At 39.9% G+C, this 18,860-nt stretch overlaps 1 protein-coding gene across 1 annotated transcript; it reads left to right on the top strand.

Annotated features, from left to right (window-relative positions):
* The first annotated feature begins 8,242 nt into the window (after positions 1-8,242).
* Positions 8,243-10,693, top strand: LOC149288608 (BLOC-2 complex member HPS6-like). Its single transcript, XM_089491343.1, has one exon. It carries the CDS (start codon positions 8,243-8,245, stop codon positions 10,691-10,693), a length of 2,451 nt encoding a protein of 816 aa, XP_089347469.1.
* Positions 10,694-18,860: the final 8,167 nt, after the last annotated feature.

Here is an 18,860-nt window from a genome sequence, read left to right as displayed (position 1 = left end):
CATTAAAATAACAGTATTTAAAGCCATTCTTGTCTTGGACAAAACAATATATAATCTGTGTGGGTAGACTAAATGAAACAGAAAAATTACAGCTAAACATAATGTAAAAATGTTAAGACAGCTTGGTACTTAAGGGGTTAAGATATCATTCTGTATGGTATTCGAGTGGGGTAAATATGATAAATGTACATCAAAAAAGGGTGTTCTTGAAGGGTAGTTATTGGAAAATTAAACAAGATTCTAAATGTAAAGAAGGATTTCTTTGCCATCTCACAGGAACATCCAAATATTTTGAATTTAGAGCTGCATCTGAAGCACAAACATTATCAGAGGATTGATTTATTCTATTTTATCCAAGTACTGGAAAGAGCGCATATACCATAGTATGTGGACACCCCTCCTAATTATTAAGTTTTGGTCAGTCACAGTCATTACATCGGCAGGAGAATTTAGAATTAAAAGCGAAAGGTGACATTGATTTCCAGTGAATAATAGCTGAGGGAAACCTTAGCAAAATAAGGGAGTGTCAGCCTACGTAAAAATCATCCTGCACCAAAATTTTAAGTAAACAAGAGTAACTGGACTGTTTAGACTCAAACGTAGCTCCGCTATTACCACCTAACGATTCAAATATCGCAGTTTTACTCCAACTCACAATTGAAGCTAAGTCGGCCATGGCAGGTAAACGTTATGGGAATTTATATTCAGCAACAACAGAAGAAACAACTGCTACACAATGTTGCAATATGTTGTATGGGAGACAAGGTGTAATTGGGAAAAAAATATATAATTCTGCCCAACTCATAGAAACTTTGTTTATCACATTAGAGTCGGCCTGTAATTAAATAACAAAGCACATCATGATCTAGTTACAGAAAGTCAAATATAAGAAATCTTTTTAACCCCTTTGTGGCAATGGCTGTTTTAACATTTCTTGATTCTAACACATTAACTTTGAGAACTAAATGTTTACTTGCTGCCTAATATATCCCACCAACTGACAGGTGCCATGATAAGTGATAATTATCAGTGTTATTCACTTCACCTGTCAGTGGTCATAATGTTATGGTTGTATATGTTTATATAGCAAAAGAGATTTGCACAACAGACACTCTCTGGTCATAACTAACTAAACCATTGCATGTAAAAGTAAATTACAGTCAGTTGACAAACTGGATTAATGAATTCACAGTAAAATATTCAAAATACATAGAGAAAACTATAGCTACTTACCTCTCTGACAGCACATAAGGCGATTGATGGTAGATCTAGTATAGTCTGCTTCCTTTGTCTGTTGTACCAACTCTCTGGTCTGAAAAGAAAAAAATCCTTTAAAATGAGTATTCTTTTTTATTTTATTTATCTATTTAATTTTTTTCTCACTTCACTATACATCTAATATAGTTGTATACACACTATAGTCGTAGACACATAAAAGATGAATCTATGATTCCTAACTTATTACACAATAATGAGCTTTTTTTTTTCTCGCACATGTCTCTGTACACATATATAGTTACTAATATAGACGTTTCAACAACACAGATTTAGCTACACACAAGATGGACACACGATTTTACAAACATGACTTCACAAATAGTATTTTTCCACATATTTTTTATTTTTATTTATCTAATTATTTTTATTACACACAATTACATAACTCACAGTTCTTCAGCATATTGACGTACACTCACACCATTACATATAACACTTTATTTACACATCGTACAATTAATTATAACCAGGGGACCTGAGATACAATATATATCATATTAATGCATATCTATACACACAGATTTTTTTTTTCTCTTTTTTCTGTATATCGTTTGCCCGCGAATCTCAATAGACCAATCACGTTTGAGGTATTCCACATAAATTTTGATATGTGGCTCTATATTAGAAGGTCCAGGAAGTTGGGAAGGACCTCATGGCTCCACTCAGACAGATTGCCTGAGTTGAACCTAACCAAGAATATAGAATATCTATATTCTGTTTGTATGTTTGTTTTGCATATGTTTATGTTTTTTGTTTTTTTTTTATGTAAGAGGTGTTATATGTTGGTATATACGAAGCCCAGTATATGTGCAGCCAAAATTTAAAATGAAATGGTACGTTTCTTGGCATTAAACACACAAGGTTTAAACAGTCCCCACAAAAGAGTGGGTATATTGAAGTTAATAAAAAAGGAAAAAATTGATATCTGTTTTATCCAAGAAACTCATTGGCTTAAAACGAAAGAAAATTTCATTAAAGGAAAAAATATAACTAAGGTGGTAGCGGCCTCTCTAGAAAATAAAAAAAAGAGAAGTTGCAGTGGTGATTACATCTAACATTACAGTAGATATTATTTTTCAGGAGATTAATCAAGAGGCTAGATACATTATTATTTGTATGATACAAAATGAACCATTTACCCTAATTAATCTGTATGCACCGAATAATAATCCAGTAACATTCTTAGAAAAATTAATGGTTAAGATAGATAAATATGCTAAAGGCACAATTGTAATGGCGGGAGATTTCAATTGTATTCCCGATATAACGATGGATAAGATGACAATGAGAGGGAAATTAGTAGACAAAAGAGTGGTTAAAACAGCCAAATTAATGATAAACTTTTTGAAAAAAAATCAGTTATATGATATTTGGAGAATTTTTAATACCTCCGTTAAGGAGTTCACACATTTTTCTGCCTTACACGTGTCATATGCACGAATAGACTTGATACTGATTACACCAACTAAGTTCAGATCAAATAAGATTAGCCATATAAAAAAAAAGAATAAATGAGTTGGAAATAGAGAATACCAATAAAAACCTAGAAAGACTGAAACAATACTGGTACTATAGAAATAACAGAGTGGATAGAAGTCTAACAAACAGACTAAAAAAAAAACAAGCAAAAGAGCGTATCTACAAAATAATAGAAGAAGATGAGACTTATATGACTCCTGAAGCTGTCGGTAAAATATTTAACAAATATTATAAATCATTATATAATTTAGAGGCCAGTGCAAATTTGGAAGCGATAGAAAACTATTTAAAGGTGCTACCTATCCAAAAGATTAATGAACATCAATTAAGAATATTAAACAGACCTATTGAAGAAGCAGAAGTGATTAAAGCTATACAAAATCCTAAAAATCAAAAAAGTCCTGGACCGGATGGTTTCAGTGGCGACTTTTATAAAAATTTGATAGGGAATATTAGTAAAATATTAACAGATATGTTTAATGAAATCAGTACACAAGGGACAGCTCCGGAAGAACTTTTAAGAGCTAATATACTCCCAATCCTGAAAATTAATAAAAACGTAGAGGATGTTAGAAGCTACAGGCCAATTTCATTAATTAACGTAGATATGAAGATTTACGCAGCAATCTGGTCTTAGAGACTAAAATCGGTGATAACAACTATAATACACCCGGACCAGATAGGTTTCATTTCCGAAAGGCAGGCATATGATAACATCAGACGTACTATTGATACTTTGGATTTTGTCAATTTAGAAAAAATACCATTATGTATACTAGCATTAGATGCAGAAAAGGCCTTTGACCGGGTAAACTGGGACTTTATGTTCCAATTACTTCGTGCTTATGGAATTAAAGGCAAAGCTCTGTCAGCAATTCAGGCCCAAGAACAACCGGTCAAAATATTATGGCAGATTGGTTTTACCTAAAAAATGGGACACGACAAGGTTGCCCTCTATCTCCTACGCTTTACATATTATCAATAGAGATTTTAGCTATAGCCATAAGAAATGATGAAAATATTAAAGGGCTTCGATTCCTACAGGAAGAACTAAAAATATGCATGTACGCTGATGATGTCCTCATAACAGTAGGACCCTGAAAAATCAATTAGGAATCTAATGTCAACGATAAAAGACTACTCACATGTGTCTAATTACAAATTAAATATAGAAAAGTCAGTAATCCTACCAATAAATGTTAAAACTCAAATTACTAAAAAAATTCGTCAGGATTATAACTTTAGATGGAAAACAGACTTAAATTATTTAGGACTAAAAATTACAGTGAGAGTGGAGGATATGGTAGAAAGAAACTTTTATACTCTTCTATCTGAAACCAATCATTCATTGAAAGAATGGAAGAATATGCAACTATCCTGGATAGGAAGAATAAATGTTATTAATGCTTATATTCTTCCAAAATGGATGTATTTTTTTAGGCATATACCTCTAAAAATTCCTAGACCTTGGATGAACATGATACAATTTAGTTTTAATAAATTCATTAATAATGGTAAACGTCTAAGGCTAGGAATAAAATATCTGATAAAACAATCGAATAAAGGAGGCTTAAATTATCCTCGGGTAGAGAGTCTATACGATGCATGTCTTCTTACTCATATATATAATACGCAACTCCAAATAAATAATGATCAACCGTGGCTTAAATTAGAAAAATGTATGGCAAAGAATGAAAATCTACCATTTTATATGTGGCAATTTGATAAGTCATTGGACATTAGATATTAGAGATATCCTGGGGGAATGGAAACGGATCAAAATGTAATCTTCGAAATAAGATCTTAGATAATGCAGAACTTAATCTTATAGAAAACATTTTACCCAACACGAATCTCAAAAATTGGAAAAACGCAGGAATTACAAAATAAAACCGTTTAATCAATTAGTTTTAGAATATAATATATCTAACTCCGAAACATTTACATATTTAAGAATAAAATCATTTCTAAATCAAGCACGATACAAGGGCAATAGGGATATTCAGGCAAAACCAGAAGGTATATTTAATAAATGTAGTATTAAAAAAGTTATGTCTAAATCTCTCGAAGTGATTAGAAATACTGAGGAGATTCTACCAGAATTAATTTTGGCTAGATGGTCAAGAGATTTGAGCATAGAGATTTCATTACAAGATTGGTACACAGCAATAAGACGGACATATGATACTATACACTCTATAACGTTTAGGGAAAATTATTTTAAACTTATACACCGATGGTATCTGATACCTACAAAGTTAAAAATATAATACATAAATGCTTGAGGTGTAATAAGGAAAAAGGGGATTACAAACATATTTGGTGGTACTGTAAAGAACTAAGATCCCTTTGGGAAGATACTTATGAAATATTGGAAAAAATAGATAATATACGATTAAAAAAAAATATGAAAATCGCTCTGTTACATATTCTCCCCGGAAATTTGTCTCTAGAAAGAAAAATAATAACAATACACGCATTCGCGGCCGCTAAGCTATTAATTGCACGATCATGGAAAGAAACTAAACCCATAAGTAGGATACAGCTGAAGAAACAATGTTTCAGCTGCAAATGGAGAAAGGTATGAGCTGGATTAGTATAACGTACAAAAGGAAGTCAGATATATATGAGGACTGGATAAAAAAATTACAAGAACTATGAAATATTTTAACTGGGGCTAGCACATTACTCGGCTTCACAGATTTTAAATTTTTTTTGTTTTGTCTCTACGAAGAAATTGAAAGCAACAATACTATATGCTTGTAATTTTGAAATTGTGTTTTGGTTTTGTGTATGTATTATGTAACTATATGTTATGTCTCTATTTTTTGTTATATGGAAAAAAAACAATCAATAAATATGATTAAAAGTAAAATGAGTATTCTGTTGGTATTATGTTCACTATTTTCAGATGAGCAATAAATATTCGCAACACTTGCCAATACTTATCAGCACTAGCTGGCTAAACGTCAAAACTGCTAAATCTGGAAAAACAAGTGGACTCTCGGCTCTATCACTTGCAAGAACACAAAGCCCCGAATAGGGTATTATTACCCCAATAGGTATACTACAGTACAAAAGTTTTGGGTCGCTCAGCTGTTTTCATGAAAAACAAGGACATTTCTGGCTGGGTAACAATTGCAACAGGGTTTTCTAATGCCTTCTAAACTACTTGGATTGGCAAACATTGGAATACAGGAGTGGTTGGGAGTCATAAATGGCCTCTGTGACTACGAGCAACAATTAAATGGGCCAAAATGTCCCTGACTTCCAGGCAGGGTTTGAGCGTGCATGTGTAAATAGAAATGCTATTTCTAATATATTTTGGTTGATGTGTTTTAGTTAAGAAATGGATCGGCGGTCCATTAGAAGGGGGGAGTGGGGGGCAATAAATTTCCTACCCTTCCATCACTAGGCTCGTGTGTGCGTATGGCATGCTGGGATGGCGTACGGCTCGGTTTGTGTTTAGCATTCGCTGGTTTGTCTATATTTAATATTAATATTTAATGGTGTAGATTATTTCAGTGTTAGCTTATATCCTTAGTTTATAAAGTCAGCAAAGAAATACATTACCGAGGATTTCTTTTTTTTTTTGCTTAAGACCTCGGCCTGTGAAAATCGCATAGCGCTGTATAGTCTGACAAGCACTAATATACCGCAGTTATTTTTCACACCCTTTAGCCTCCCCCAAAAGTGCCACACAGACCACAAGACTAGCCGAATACTGGCCAGATTCAGCGACGAGACCTATGATTTAGACTGTAGCCCCCAGAGCATTTAGGAGCCCATAAAAGGTCTGCTTTTTTGGATCTGTATTTGGCAGTTTTGGATATGTGTATTAATGGGATGCATTTAAACATCAGGAAGCAACCACTTTACATCGCTTATAAGTACCCAATGTTTATTAACCCGGTGAATTGTGAGTAAAAATAACCTGTCCATTTAAATTATTCAGGCAATATTTTTGCTCCAGCTTCGTGTCATCACAAGCCAATCTAATGGAAGCGCTCACACCTTTCCAATGGGGAAAAAGGCTTGTTCTCATGACAGCCTAATGACCTGTCAAACCGAACAGGGGAAACTAATTGTACAGGACGGGGTTAAGCAGCTCTGTGGAGCTTTTCAATGAGACACCCTGCAGAGAATAAGGAAGGCAAAGAGACCGTCATCACATTGTGAGGAGTTCAGAGACAGGCGACTCAAATGTTGACTGGTTTAAGAAAGTACAGGGAAGTAAATTTCAATGGAGGAGCAATGTGAGGAAAATTAGATGTAATGTTAGGAAGTTTTACTTTACTGTGAGGGTAATAGATAAGTGTAACAGCCTCTCAGTAGAAGAGTAATGAACAGGCTAGACAGGCTGAATGGGTCATAACTGCCACCAAATTCAAGTTTTCAAAATTAAAATGTTAACGGACAGTCCTGATCAGGGGACTGAGAGAAAAGCGCGCGCGTCTTCCGTATATTTAGAAAAATGTGAGGTAATAACTTGCTCAGAAGCCTCAGTGACACATTCTCCATTCAACGAGGGGACCGGGCGCCTTCTAACCCCCTGCATATTAGGTGCCAGGCTGTTGAGCACAGGCAGAGTCTGCCTCAGTATACGGACACGACCCGGTACCTACATCCTGTGAAGGCTGCTCCAGCGGCGGCCTACAGCTGCCGGCCACTATGCGCACCGCCACACATCCCAGCTATCTCTCCACCAGAACCACCCCACATCCGGGTCGGGGTGGAGTAATGCCAGTACATACCCACCCTCCCCGGCACAGGTAGTAACGTATTCGGCTAAACGGATATCATGTATCTGCTCAGTAGGAAAGAGAGGTCTCGGTATCCAGTCAGACTGCTGCCAGGATGGCTTAATTCCATGGAGGGGTGGAGGTATGAGGAACACATTCATCCTGATTGGAAGCATCCCTCCTAACATCTAAGTGCCACCCCCATGACTGTGATACATATGGTATGCGCCATTGTACATCCAGTTTGCTGTAAGCACTATCTCCGTTTAAGCAAAAAGAGATTTAAATACAAGAGATAAGTAACCCGACCAAAACGTGCCTCCAGCTTAGACATACTTGCGGAGACGTAGGATCGCTGAAGTCGACGGAATAGTCTATAACGGGATGGCACATTAAAAGCGAACTAGCCTAAGTTAAAAATGTTTGCTTTCTCTTTTGTTTAGATCTCAACCCTGAGCCCGAAGCTACGCATCTTGCTTATAATAACAACGAAATAGCCGCCAATGTGTGTCTTTCGAACTCGGATGTGATTTGTCGCAGTGTTTCGGCTGAGCGGATTGGCTGACGCCTAGACCAATCATAAGCGTGTGTGAGGCTGGGTGATCCGGAAGCCAGTCTGACGGTGCACAGTCCCGTGATGTTGGGCACAAGGTGCGTTTGAACAGGCGAAGCCTCGGCACCTAAAGGCGGGTCCTGGGGCGCTTGGGTTCTCCGGTACCCTGAGAGGTGCTGGGCGTCTGGATATGACGAAGTTCGGGTCCCCGGAGCAACTCTCCGATTTCAGTGATTTCGGCCGGCAGCAAGTTCTGCGCGATGTCCAGCGAGATGGAGAATCCCGGGCGCTATGCAGCCCGGACGGAAAGCACCTTTTTCTCCTGCTCCCTCACAAACTGCTCTCCTTCCTCCGCTTACCCGCAGAGGCCCCGCTCCTCCCTGCCTCCTATCTGGAGATAACATGGACCTCCCCGCAGCTTGTTGGGGTTCTCTTCCTCGAATGCTCAGAGCCCCCATGGTTACTGACCCTGGTTTGGGAAAGCGGCCGGGCAGAAGTGTGGAGTCCACCCAGGTGTCTCTTCAGCAAGGGCTGGGTGTTACTGCAGACCCTGGAGCTGTGCAACAGTCCCCGGGCTAGGGTGGTATCGGTCTGCAACAGCGGCAGGGATCTGGTTTGGTGTGAGGAGAGACCCCCTTCTGGGGCCAAAGCATTGTCGTCATCATCATCCACAGACAGACCATACAGTTACTGCATCTGCCAGCGGTTCCTGGTGCTCCACAAACAGCAAGTGACTCTGGGCGGTATGAAAATAGTCTTGCATCACAGTCCTCTGTACCATCTTCATTCAACGCCACATCATATCTTCATGATACCTGATGGCGGCACCAAGGGCATTGCCACCCGCCTCCTACTTGTGTATTCCCATGTGGAAGAGAAAATCACCATGACGTCTATATCCACTGGACTTATTCACAGCAAGAGCCTGACTGAGGCCGAGTCAGACTTCCAAAAAATGGTGGTTGAATATCTAGGCTTTGTGACTTCTCAGACCCCTTTGGATAACGTGTGCCTCAACGTGACTAAGTCAGGTGAACTACTACTAATGGATTCCAGTAGGCATATATATTTACTTAGCCCAGATGGAGCAATGAGACTTGTTTGTGACATCGATAACCACCCTGTTGCGAGCGATGCCCAAATTGCTATGCAGATATTTGATAGAACACTGGCCTGTGCCTTGGACTCCGTCTTGTACCTCATCGATATCAGTACTGGAAGGTTGATGGAGAAAAAAATACTAAATGCCGATAGATTGTTCTTCTTGAGCGTCTTCGAGACCAGCGCTATTCAGTTCTTGACAAAGAACGGGATTTATAAAATTAGCCATTCCAGTGGTGTAATGGGAAATTTTGAAAATAATGTCAAATCTGAGCCGGCGTTGGTAGAAATGATTTTTGAAGAAGCTTGTAAGTACTACCAAAGAAGGAGTCTCAGCAATACCAAACTTACAGTGCAGTCATTGAAGACGGAAGGCGTTTTCCAAGCGCCGATAATGTTATCCTCTATTCTTAAGTACTACCAGAAAAAAGAAAAGTCAATAGATCTTAAGTATGTGGACTTATTGCGCACAATGAACAATGACCTTGAGAGCTACTTAAGCCTGGAACGTCTTAAAACTTGCATTATTAATGTTGCGGAAGAAGACATAGAGAAGTATTGTGAGGATTTGGTAGACCAAGAGATCAATCGTCTTCTTCACTCCGACTTGGATAGAGAGAGCTTAATCTACATCAACTCTCTTTTCTCCCTGTTTCCGGAAGCCGCGTGGCTGTCCGTTGGCAATAACCTTCAATTCCAGCAAAATGGTGATGGAAAGCTTGTAGTCAGAGCAACGCCCGATATGTGGAAGAAGATACTAGGACCCCTTCCTTCTGGGTCAAAGGAAAGCTCTCAAAATGGAGTGTACCCTCTCTTTGAGGTCATTTGTCAGTCTCTGTATAAATTTAAACCCAAATGGCTGCCGATGTTTGTAAAGCACGCGCAAGATTGTTTGGGGCTTTCCTGGGGCTTTAGTAACAAAGACAATTGTGAAAGTGTACCTTTGTATAAAAGGGCTTTGTCCGTGCTGAGTAAGCAAAAAGAATACACTACCACTGATCAGGATTGTGACTTAGAGGTTGATATTTTATTATGCAGTGGAAGGCCCCTGGCTATCACCCAGGCAATCCATATCTTAATTGGCTTACAGCAGTGGGATAGGGTTATGGAAGAAACCAAAAAGTTCTCGCAACTGAGTCCTGTCATTACCAAAGATATTTTTGTCACGCTCTTGGTAGAATTTGTCAAGCGCAGGTATTTGGACGCTTATGTTAACCAGATCTGTGACATCTGCCCGAAAGATATGACTGCTACTGCTCTTCTGCGCATTGTCCTACAGAACTTGCCCAAAACGGATGGAGACCAGTGTCCCTTCCCCTCTGATGGCGCGCATTTTACCATCGGCTTGCTGAAGCCGCTGCTGAGCAAAGTGTTACAAAATCAGGCCAGGATAGATCAGAAAGCCATCTCTCCAACCTTTCTGCCATCTCCTCCACCACGGACTGACAAATTGGGGGCAGACCATGTTTTCCTTAATGGAAATGGCTTAACCCCTGAATATTGTCCTTTGACGGACATCCGCACAGCTAATGGCATGTGAACATGCCTCCAGTTGTAAAGGTGTCGGGGGGGGGGGCGCTGGGTTATTTAAAGCACTTTCTGTTCATTTGATAATTTTCCGCTCCTTGTATTTACGTCGGTGTTATTTTGATTGTTTTTTTGTTTCACTCCTTATAATGGGACACACTTCTTCACTTTCTGTGTCTTAGATCTGAAATGTTGCCTATTTTGAGTTCTGACCTCTTTACCACGGAAACGGCGATGACAAGCAAGTCAGTCTTTAGCGGTGCCTCCTGTAAATTAAGTATTAACACTTCCGTTGTAAATAATCCACGTGTTGTAAGTATATTTAAATATATATCTCGTTACTAAGTGTAGAGTAGTTTAGGAAAGCATCCCTTACAAAGAGTCCATTGTTTTCACTTATTGCCTAATATAGGGCCGGTTTTATATAGAAACAAGTAATTTCTTTGCAGGAAACCTGAGGTTTTCATGGGGGGGCCTTGAAGTGTAAAAAAGATGCCTGCTTTATTTATGAAGCACATTTTAGTTGCGTACTCCATTTTAATTTGCAGTATTGGTGAAATACAATAAATGCTTTTAATCCTTTTCCTTGGGTTTCTGGTTTTTTTTTTTCTCATCTCAGCTCACTTTTTCTATTTAATGCAACAGTTTTTAATTCTAAAACGTGGCTTTAGTTAAATGCAACACTTTTTATTTTTTTTTTTTTTTAATTTAGTATTTTATTTTCATAGGAATGGCTTGGTTTTTTTTTTTATTTGTTTTTTGTTTTTTTTTTGTATGCAAACTGTATTCTGCTGGCAGGGTCGGACAGTGGAGTGCTGATTCCTGGATGCAGCTTTCAGTGTATTGAGAAAACATGCAGGGCTCGTTAAAGCGTTTTAAACAGACTCTTCCACCACATTATTCGTATGAATCTGATACTTGGTAGACAGTCTGCTGTGTGATTTGTTTCCATTAGCCATGTGCCAATCATGTTTTTCTAATTTAAGCTTAACATGTAAGTGATGTTTTCAGTATGAGTTACTATATCCACTCTTTCCCGTGCCTATGTTCCATTAATTTGCTTGAGGTGTGTTCACTATAATGTATATTTTACTATATTTTTATACATATATGAAATGCTATCATTGGAGAGCATCTGCTGCAGGATGAGCTTGGCTGGCCCTGTATAATGTATAGTTAAATCAGTGAGATTTCTCCAGAGTTTCCTCACCCATTGAACTTTAACTTATATGGCTAAACTCTTCTAGCTGGAGAGAGCTGCCCGTGTTCGTAATGAAAAGAAAAGAGAGGGAGTTGCCACCAAGGCTGCTGTATGAGTGACAGGAGAAACCTGAATCATTGTTTTGTGATGTTTATTTATAAGTCCGGAGTTGGCAGAAGAGGTATGATTTCAGCGTAATAACTTTTATATTTTAAATACGTAGTTCAGTCGGTAAGAGGAACGGTTTAAGTATTTAAATCTTACTAGTTTAACAATGCCTTATACAGGGTCTCCATTATGATTCTGGCATGAGAAACCTGGGTAAATTATTGTTAGACAATGTTCTATATTATTTATAAAGCGCCAACAATTTACGCAGCACTTCATATAATACATATATTCAAGGGGTATGACAAGACGAGAATTGACAGACTGAGACAAACCGATATATTAGGTGGCGAGAGCCCGGCTCGCTTATCTTACCTTTTAATTGATAAATATAAGCAGCTGGGTGCTGGAGTTGGGCAGCCTTGCCAGTAGGGAGGGACTGACTGCCTTTTGTGTGATGGGGTGGGGGGGGTCTATTTATTTTCCTTTTTTATGCAACCAAATAAATCCTCACTAACATTTGGCAGTATGATCTCACTAGAGCCAACAGTCAAAAAGTGTCTTGCTCCCCTGCTATGTATTTATTATTATATGCAGTAGCTCATTTCATGTGAGCAGAAGTAATAAAGTAGGGGTCCACTATTTATGTGAGCCCTCCTGTTCCATTGCAATCAAAACTCTAAGCAAAGCAGTTCTGCACTGTTCCATTTTTTCAGTTAATGGAATAGTTATAAGTAATCTTGTAAAAATCCCTTAAATACCAATACATCCTGACCAACGTTCTGAAACGAAGTTTGGTCCGTGTGCCTTTCCATGTGATGTTGCTGCTGATTTCATCACGTTGAGAGTTTATGATGTTCGCACCAGACTAATACATTTTACACTTACTCTCGAAATACCTGGCTGACAACATCGCTCCTTCTCTGAACGTCTCTGCTTTCTACTGGATTTTGTATTACCCCTAACGCTGTTGCAATAGATTAATCTCTGGAATCTGACCTGGAACCTGCCAATGTTCTACATTCTCAAAACAGATTAACTAGTCTTTGAAATAGAACTTTTTTTTTTTGCTACATGGCTGAGACAGATGGAGAGTATGACTAAACTATTAAGTTTGGGACTATGCAGCTGTGACTTCACACTAGGGCTGCAACTAACGATTATTTTAATAATCGATTAGTTGGCCGATTATTTTTTCGATTAATCGGATAAAAAAAAACAATATGCAAATGTTTTGTTTATTTAAAATAATTTAATGAACTGGATGTTAAAAAACAACTTAAAATTTACATTAACATTCTTATTTTGTTATGATGTAATAAAAAAACAATATTTTCAAAGTACAAAAACCCAAACACAATATTTATGAAACAAAATAACCCCAAACATTCTGAAAAGAGGTGGACTATTACTGTTCAAGAAACTTTGCACCCGGCACTTTGCACCCACCCCTGGCACTTTGCACCCGGCACTTTGCCCCAGCCCTGGCACTTTGCACCCGGCACTTTGCACCCAGCCCTGGCACTTTGCACCCAGAACTTTGCACCCAGCCCTGGCACTTTGCACCCAGCCCTGGCACTTTGCACTGTGCCCCTGCACCCAGTCTCCAACTCTGCCCTGCACCCACATTCTGCCCTGCCCCCACACTCACACCCTGCACCCACTCTGCTCTGCACCCACACTCACACTCTGCCCTGCACCCAGTCTCCAACTCTGCCCTGCACCCCCACCCCCACTCTGCCCTGCACCCAGTCTCCTGCCCTGCCCCCACACTCACACCCTGCCCTGCATCCCCACCCCCACTCTGCCCTGCACTCAGTCTCCTACCCTGGCCTGCCCCCCCCACTCTGCCCTGCATCCCCTGAAACCCCACCCCCACCCCCGCGAACCGCTCTGTGCGAACGGAGCCACTCGCACAGAGCGAACCGCTCTGTGCGAACGGAGCCACTCGCACAGAGCGAACCGCTCTGTGCGAACGGAGCCACTCGCACAGAGCGAACCGCAACTAAAAGAAGGCGCGTGTAGCGGAAGCGGGGAACGCTCGCGGAGGTAAGTAAAAGGAGCCGAGTGCTCCAACAACGAATCGATCACTCGATTAATCGATTTCCGTTATCGATTGTATCGATTCGTTGTTTCAGCCCTACTTCACACAATTGGCCACGACTCCCCACACAAGAAATTACTATGTATGTTGTGATGATTCAGTTTCATAGCTGTACTTTCTTACATTACATTATTGTATTGTGTTAAAAACTGGCTTCTTCTCTGTTGGAGGAGGACAATTCTTTCAACGAAATCCGTCAACAAATTACTGGCTTCGTTCAATACGGTCACCTTGGTTATAGGTTATAGAACACACGTACACACGTCTGTTCAAAAGTTTGGGGTCATTGGGCTACTTTCATGGAAAACAAGGACCTTGTAGCTGTAACATAATTTGCAAATGGGTTTTGTAAGGCTATATTAGCCTTTTAAACTTATACTAACAAATATTACTGTTATTAATTTAAGGTCAGATAATTTGAGACTAAATTCCCATTGAAGGACCTTCCTTTCTTGAAGCCTTTTTCCCCTAAACCATGTCTTCTAATCGCTTACAAAAGACCTCTCTGTACTTGTAATTGATAGCTGTAGCTGGTCTGTGTAATTATATCTCATAGAGATAGCAAGAGTAATGAAAAAACGCTATCAAAAAAAATGTAATGCTAGATTTCATAGTTTTCCCATAGATTAAAATTGACAATAAAACCCCCAGTGTGGTTTTAATTTGTCTATAATTTAAGATTTGCTGGTACCGTTCATAGCACAGCAGCTTCCATGCCTGATTAATAAGGGATTAAAACAACTCGTCTCTACCCCTACATATTTTGACCCTAAATTTGTAGGGTTGAGTAGTTATGTTGAATACTCTCCTGAGGTCAGAAGTTGGAGAATTGTGATTAGTGATATAACAAACACCATAGGGCCCTCTGAAAGTTGTATGTATCCTGTGTTGGATATATGAAATTAGTACGCGATGTTGCTCCCTATATGAGCCTGTGGTATGTATACAAACACCACAAAGCATTGGCGACCCTTAAATAATTTGGTAAATCATTTTAAATTCAGTTTTAAATATCTGTGGTGATCACATGATAGATCGATCTATCTCAGCTAGCCTAGGCTTTTGGCTACTTTGCCAACAGCGAGGTAGGAGAGTTTTAGAAGGACCTCTTCGGGTTGCCTGGAATTTACTAATTTAGTTAAGATAATCCAACTCATGAGTTCGCAAACTGGGCTTGGAAGCAGAAGCTGTAAACTATTTATAATAGGAAAAAAACCTTTACGAAACTTAAATGTACTGCTGAAAAACCCTTATTCTTCAGTCTGCAGAAGACAAAGTGGTCTTACGATGAGAATCACATGAAAGGAATAACAAGACGGATGAAGCCTAATGTGATTTAGTGTCTTATACATAAAATGCCCCGGGCGCTGAGCACATTCCAATAACTCGCAAAATAATGCAGAAGAGCACGTCTCTGAGTAACATCTACAATGTAACTTTGTATAAATATAGGAAAGAATATGAAAATAAGCCAAAAATTGATTAGAAACGCAATATTTTATTTGTTGGAACAAAAGTTTATTTTTATTTTGACATTTGAACAACATCTAAGAACAGACTGATCCGTGTGCCTCTTCGTTAGTCTACCGTTATATTTAACCAGTAAAAATACCATAAAGGTGCAGTTCCACTAAGGCGTAATTCTGGGAAAAGCTTTGGGCAATCAACATTACCAAGAATAGTGTTTGTAATGCGGAATTTAGTTACAAAAGGGTTCAATTCAGCAAAGTAAGGGGAACGGGATGTTTAAAATATCTGGGCAGGGGAAGACAGCAACAGGCTTTGTGGCGGATGTTTCAGTAAACACCCCATAGGCAGCAATGGTTTCCACAAGCTTTGTAAAAAAAAAAAAAAAAAGGCACATGCGTGTTTAGTGTTTTATGCTGTATTTACAAGCCTATAACCACGCCTGGTGTTTAAATATAAAAAATACACCAAATACGATTCAGTTATTTATTTCTACCCCAAGAAGAGGTGATCATCAGATAAAAAGCTGTAGGTCATTTTGATAAAGTAATTCTTCTGTGCTAAAAGCTGTGCGGAGGACAGATGCCCCTTAATCAGGATAATCAGCCCTAATTCATAGTCTTTGATTTGAGAACCACCTATACAGAGCCTCATTCTATCCTGGCCATAAGAAAAGCGCGACCTTCAAGTGGATACAGACTCACAGTCCCATCATCCTTAATAAATTAGATGATGGGATTGTGATCCACTTGAAGGTAACACACGTCTGCCCTTCCAAAGTGTGTTGTAAAGGTACCAGTGTTTCCAAACTTAGTACATTGTGTGTGTATATATATATATATATATATATATATTTATTTCTTAATAATCAGGAATGCTTTGTCGCCGTGACAGTGGAGAATATTTACTGCTTTACCCACACACTTTAATGTACTTATGTTAGCAACAAAAAACACAAGGATAGTATGTCAGGGTCTGAAAGTCATGACTGTTCTGCAAAAAAACAGGTCAGTTAGGAGGCATGGTCATGCGTTAGACCAGACCTTAATTTCATTTAAGGTTCATAAGGTGCCATGCTTAAGAAGTGGTTGTGTGTTAACGTTAGCCCTGCCTACATCCACCAGTGCTTCTTCAATATAAAATATATGTATAGAAAATAATATTTGGGTTTTTGGGGTACAGAAGGAACAGATGACCTTCCAGCAGTTACGGATTTAAACTCCTGTCATCCTGAGCAAACTAGATTATTTTTTCTAGAGACACCTTAAATATCTGCTCTTTAAGAAGATACTGTAGACAAATTATTACAGTTGCATGTCAAATTAGAATATATATATACCGTATATTCCGGCGTATAAAACGACTTTTTAACCCCAGAAAATCTTCTCAAAAGTCGGGGGTCGTCTTATACGCCGGGTACTAACCGAGTACCGGGTACTTACCGAGCCGGAGAGTCCCACGAAGCCACGAATCTCTAGGGGAGGGGCGAGTGGAGAAGCCGCCTCCCCTGGGCCGGTCTTCAGGGCCGTGCCGAGGTAGGTACAAGATCGTGATCTCCCCAACTAGCCCTGATCAGTAGGGCTGGTTGGGGAGATCACGACCTCCCTCTATCTAGCCCAATATTAGGGAGCTCGAGGTCTGGCACTTCAGACCTCGGCTTCCCTGCTCCCTCATCACTACGCGCTGGCTATTGATGCCGAGCGCGGTGATGACGTCATGTCCCGGCGCTCGGCATCAATTGCCGGCGCGTAGTGATGAGGGAGCAGTAAAGCAGAGGTCTGAAATGACAGACCTCGCACTCCCACGACTGGATGGAAGAAAGAAGATAGAAGATGAGAAAGGGGTGTAAGTGCAGTGTATGTATGTTGGTGTGAGATGGTCAGTGTATTTGTGTGTTTGTAAGCTGGTGTGTGTAATATATACATATATATATATATACATACATACATACATACATACATATGTATATACCGTATTGGCTCGGATATAGGCCGCACTTTTTTCCCCCGCTTTAAGTCTTTAAAGTGGGGGTGCGGCCTATATTCGGGGTCTAGCGCCCGACGCCCGGGACATGCAGTCCCGGGCGCCGGGCAGGCAGCGGGGTTAGGATACAGATCCCCCACAGCGGTGCAGGGGACCTGCATCCTACTCCCCGATACGCTCAGACAGCCTCCCCTGCCAGCACTTCCCACGGGGGGGGGGGTGCCGGCACGGGAGGTTGTCTACGCAATACGGTTGTCTAACCGCACGATGCGTTTTACCTCTGGCCCCCCGCCTGACTTACCGGAGCAGACTCCCGGGTGTCTTGCGGGGCCGGCGGGGGACATCTACGCAATACGCGTATACAACTTCCGGTGCAGTGGCAGCATATCTCGGGGAGGGAGGAGGACAGTGGCAGCATATCTCGGGGAGGGAGGAGGACAGTGGCAGCATATCTCGGGGGGGGGGGACAGTGGCAGCATATCTCGGGGAGGGAGGACAGTGACAGCATATCTCGGGGGGGGGGTAGAGTGGCAGCATGTTTTTTTGGTGCTTTTTTAAAGAAAAAACTGTTAGGGTGCGGCCTATATACGGGGGCGGCCTATATCCGAGCCAATACGGTATATATATATATATATATATATATTATATGTGTGTGTGTGTAAAGGCAGGGGTGTGTGGTGAGGGCAGTGTATAAATGTGTATGTATGGACAGGCGTATGTGTAGATATATGTATTTGTATATGTGTGTGTGTGTGTGTGTGTGTGTGTAAGGGCAGTGTATGTATATATCTGTATAACAACCAGCCAATCACCGGTAAGGTACATCGCTTGCCGTGATTGGCTGGTTGTTGTACGCTTGATAGAGGCGTAGTCTATATTTGAACTGGAAAAGTTGGGGGTCGTCTTATACGCCCAGTCGTCTTATACGCCGGAATATACGGTATATATATGCACACACAAAATTATGTGGATCCTTAGTCTGTTTAGATGTTGAAATCAATTATCTTTATATCTTTAAGTGACATCATATATTCTGTACAAATATACATTAAAATGTACACTGTCTCCCTCCACCCAAAGACAGATAAACGCTGGTCCTCCAGCTGATGAGGATTACCCTGAACCCATCATGCACAGCCAGAGACTGACCTTGCTAACCATGATGGGAGTTGTAGTCCTGAGCAGATTGAATTTGCCTAATGCTGCCCAAAATTAAAAGTCCTTTGAAATGATTAGGAAATAAATAAACCATGATTTTTTTTTAGAAAAACAAATATATATATATATATATATATATGCAAATATGCTGTTTGGAAA

This window comes from Sceloporus occidentalis, unplaced genomic scaffold, assembly GCF_023333645.1.
Source record: "Sceloporus occidentalis isolate IW3139 unplaced genomic scaffold, rSceOcc1.0.p SCAF_50, whole genome shotgun sequence".
Lineage (NCBI taxonomy): Eukaryota > Metazoa > Chordata > Lepidosauria > Squamata > Phrynosomatidae > Sceloporus > Sceloporus occidentalis.
The sequence above is the reverse complement of the archived record's forward strand: the minus strand, read 5'-3'. Positions and strand labels throughout refer to the sequence as shown.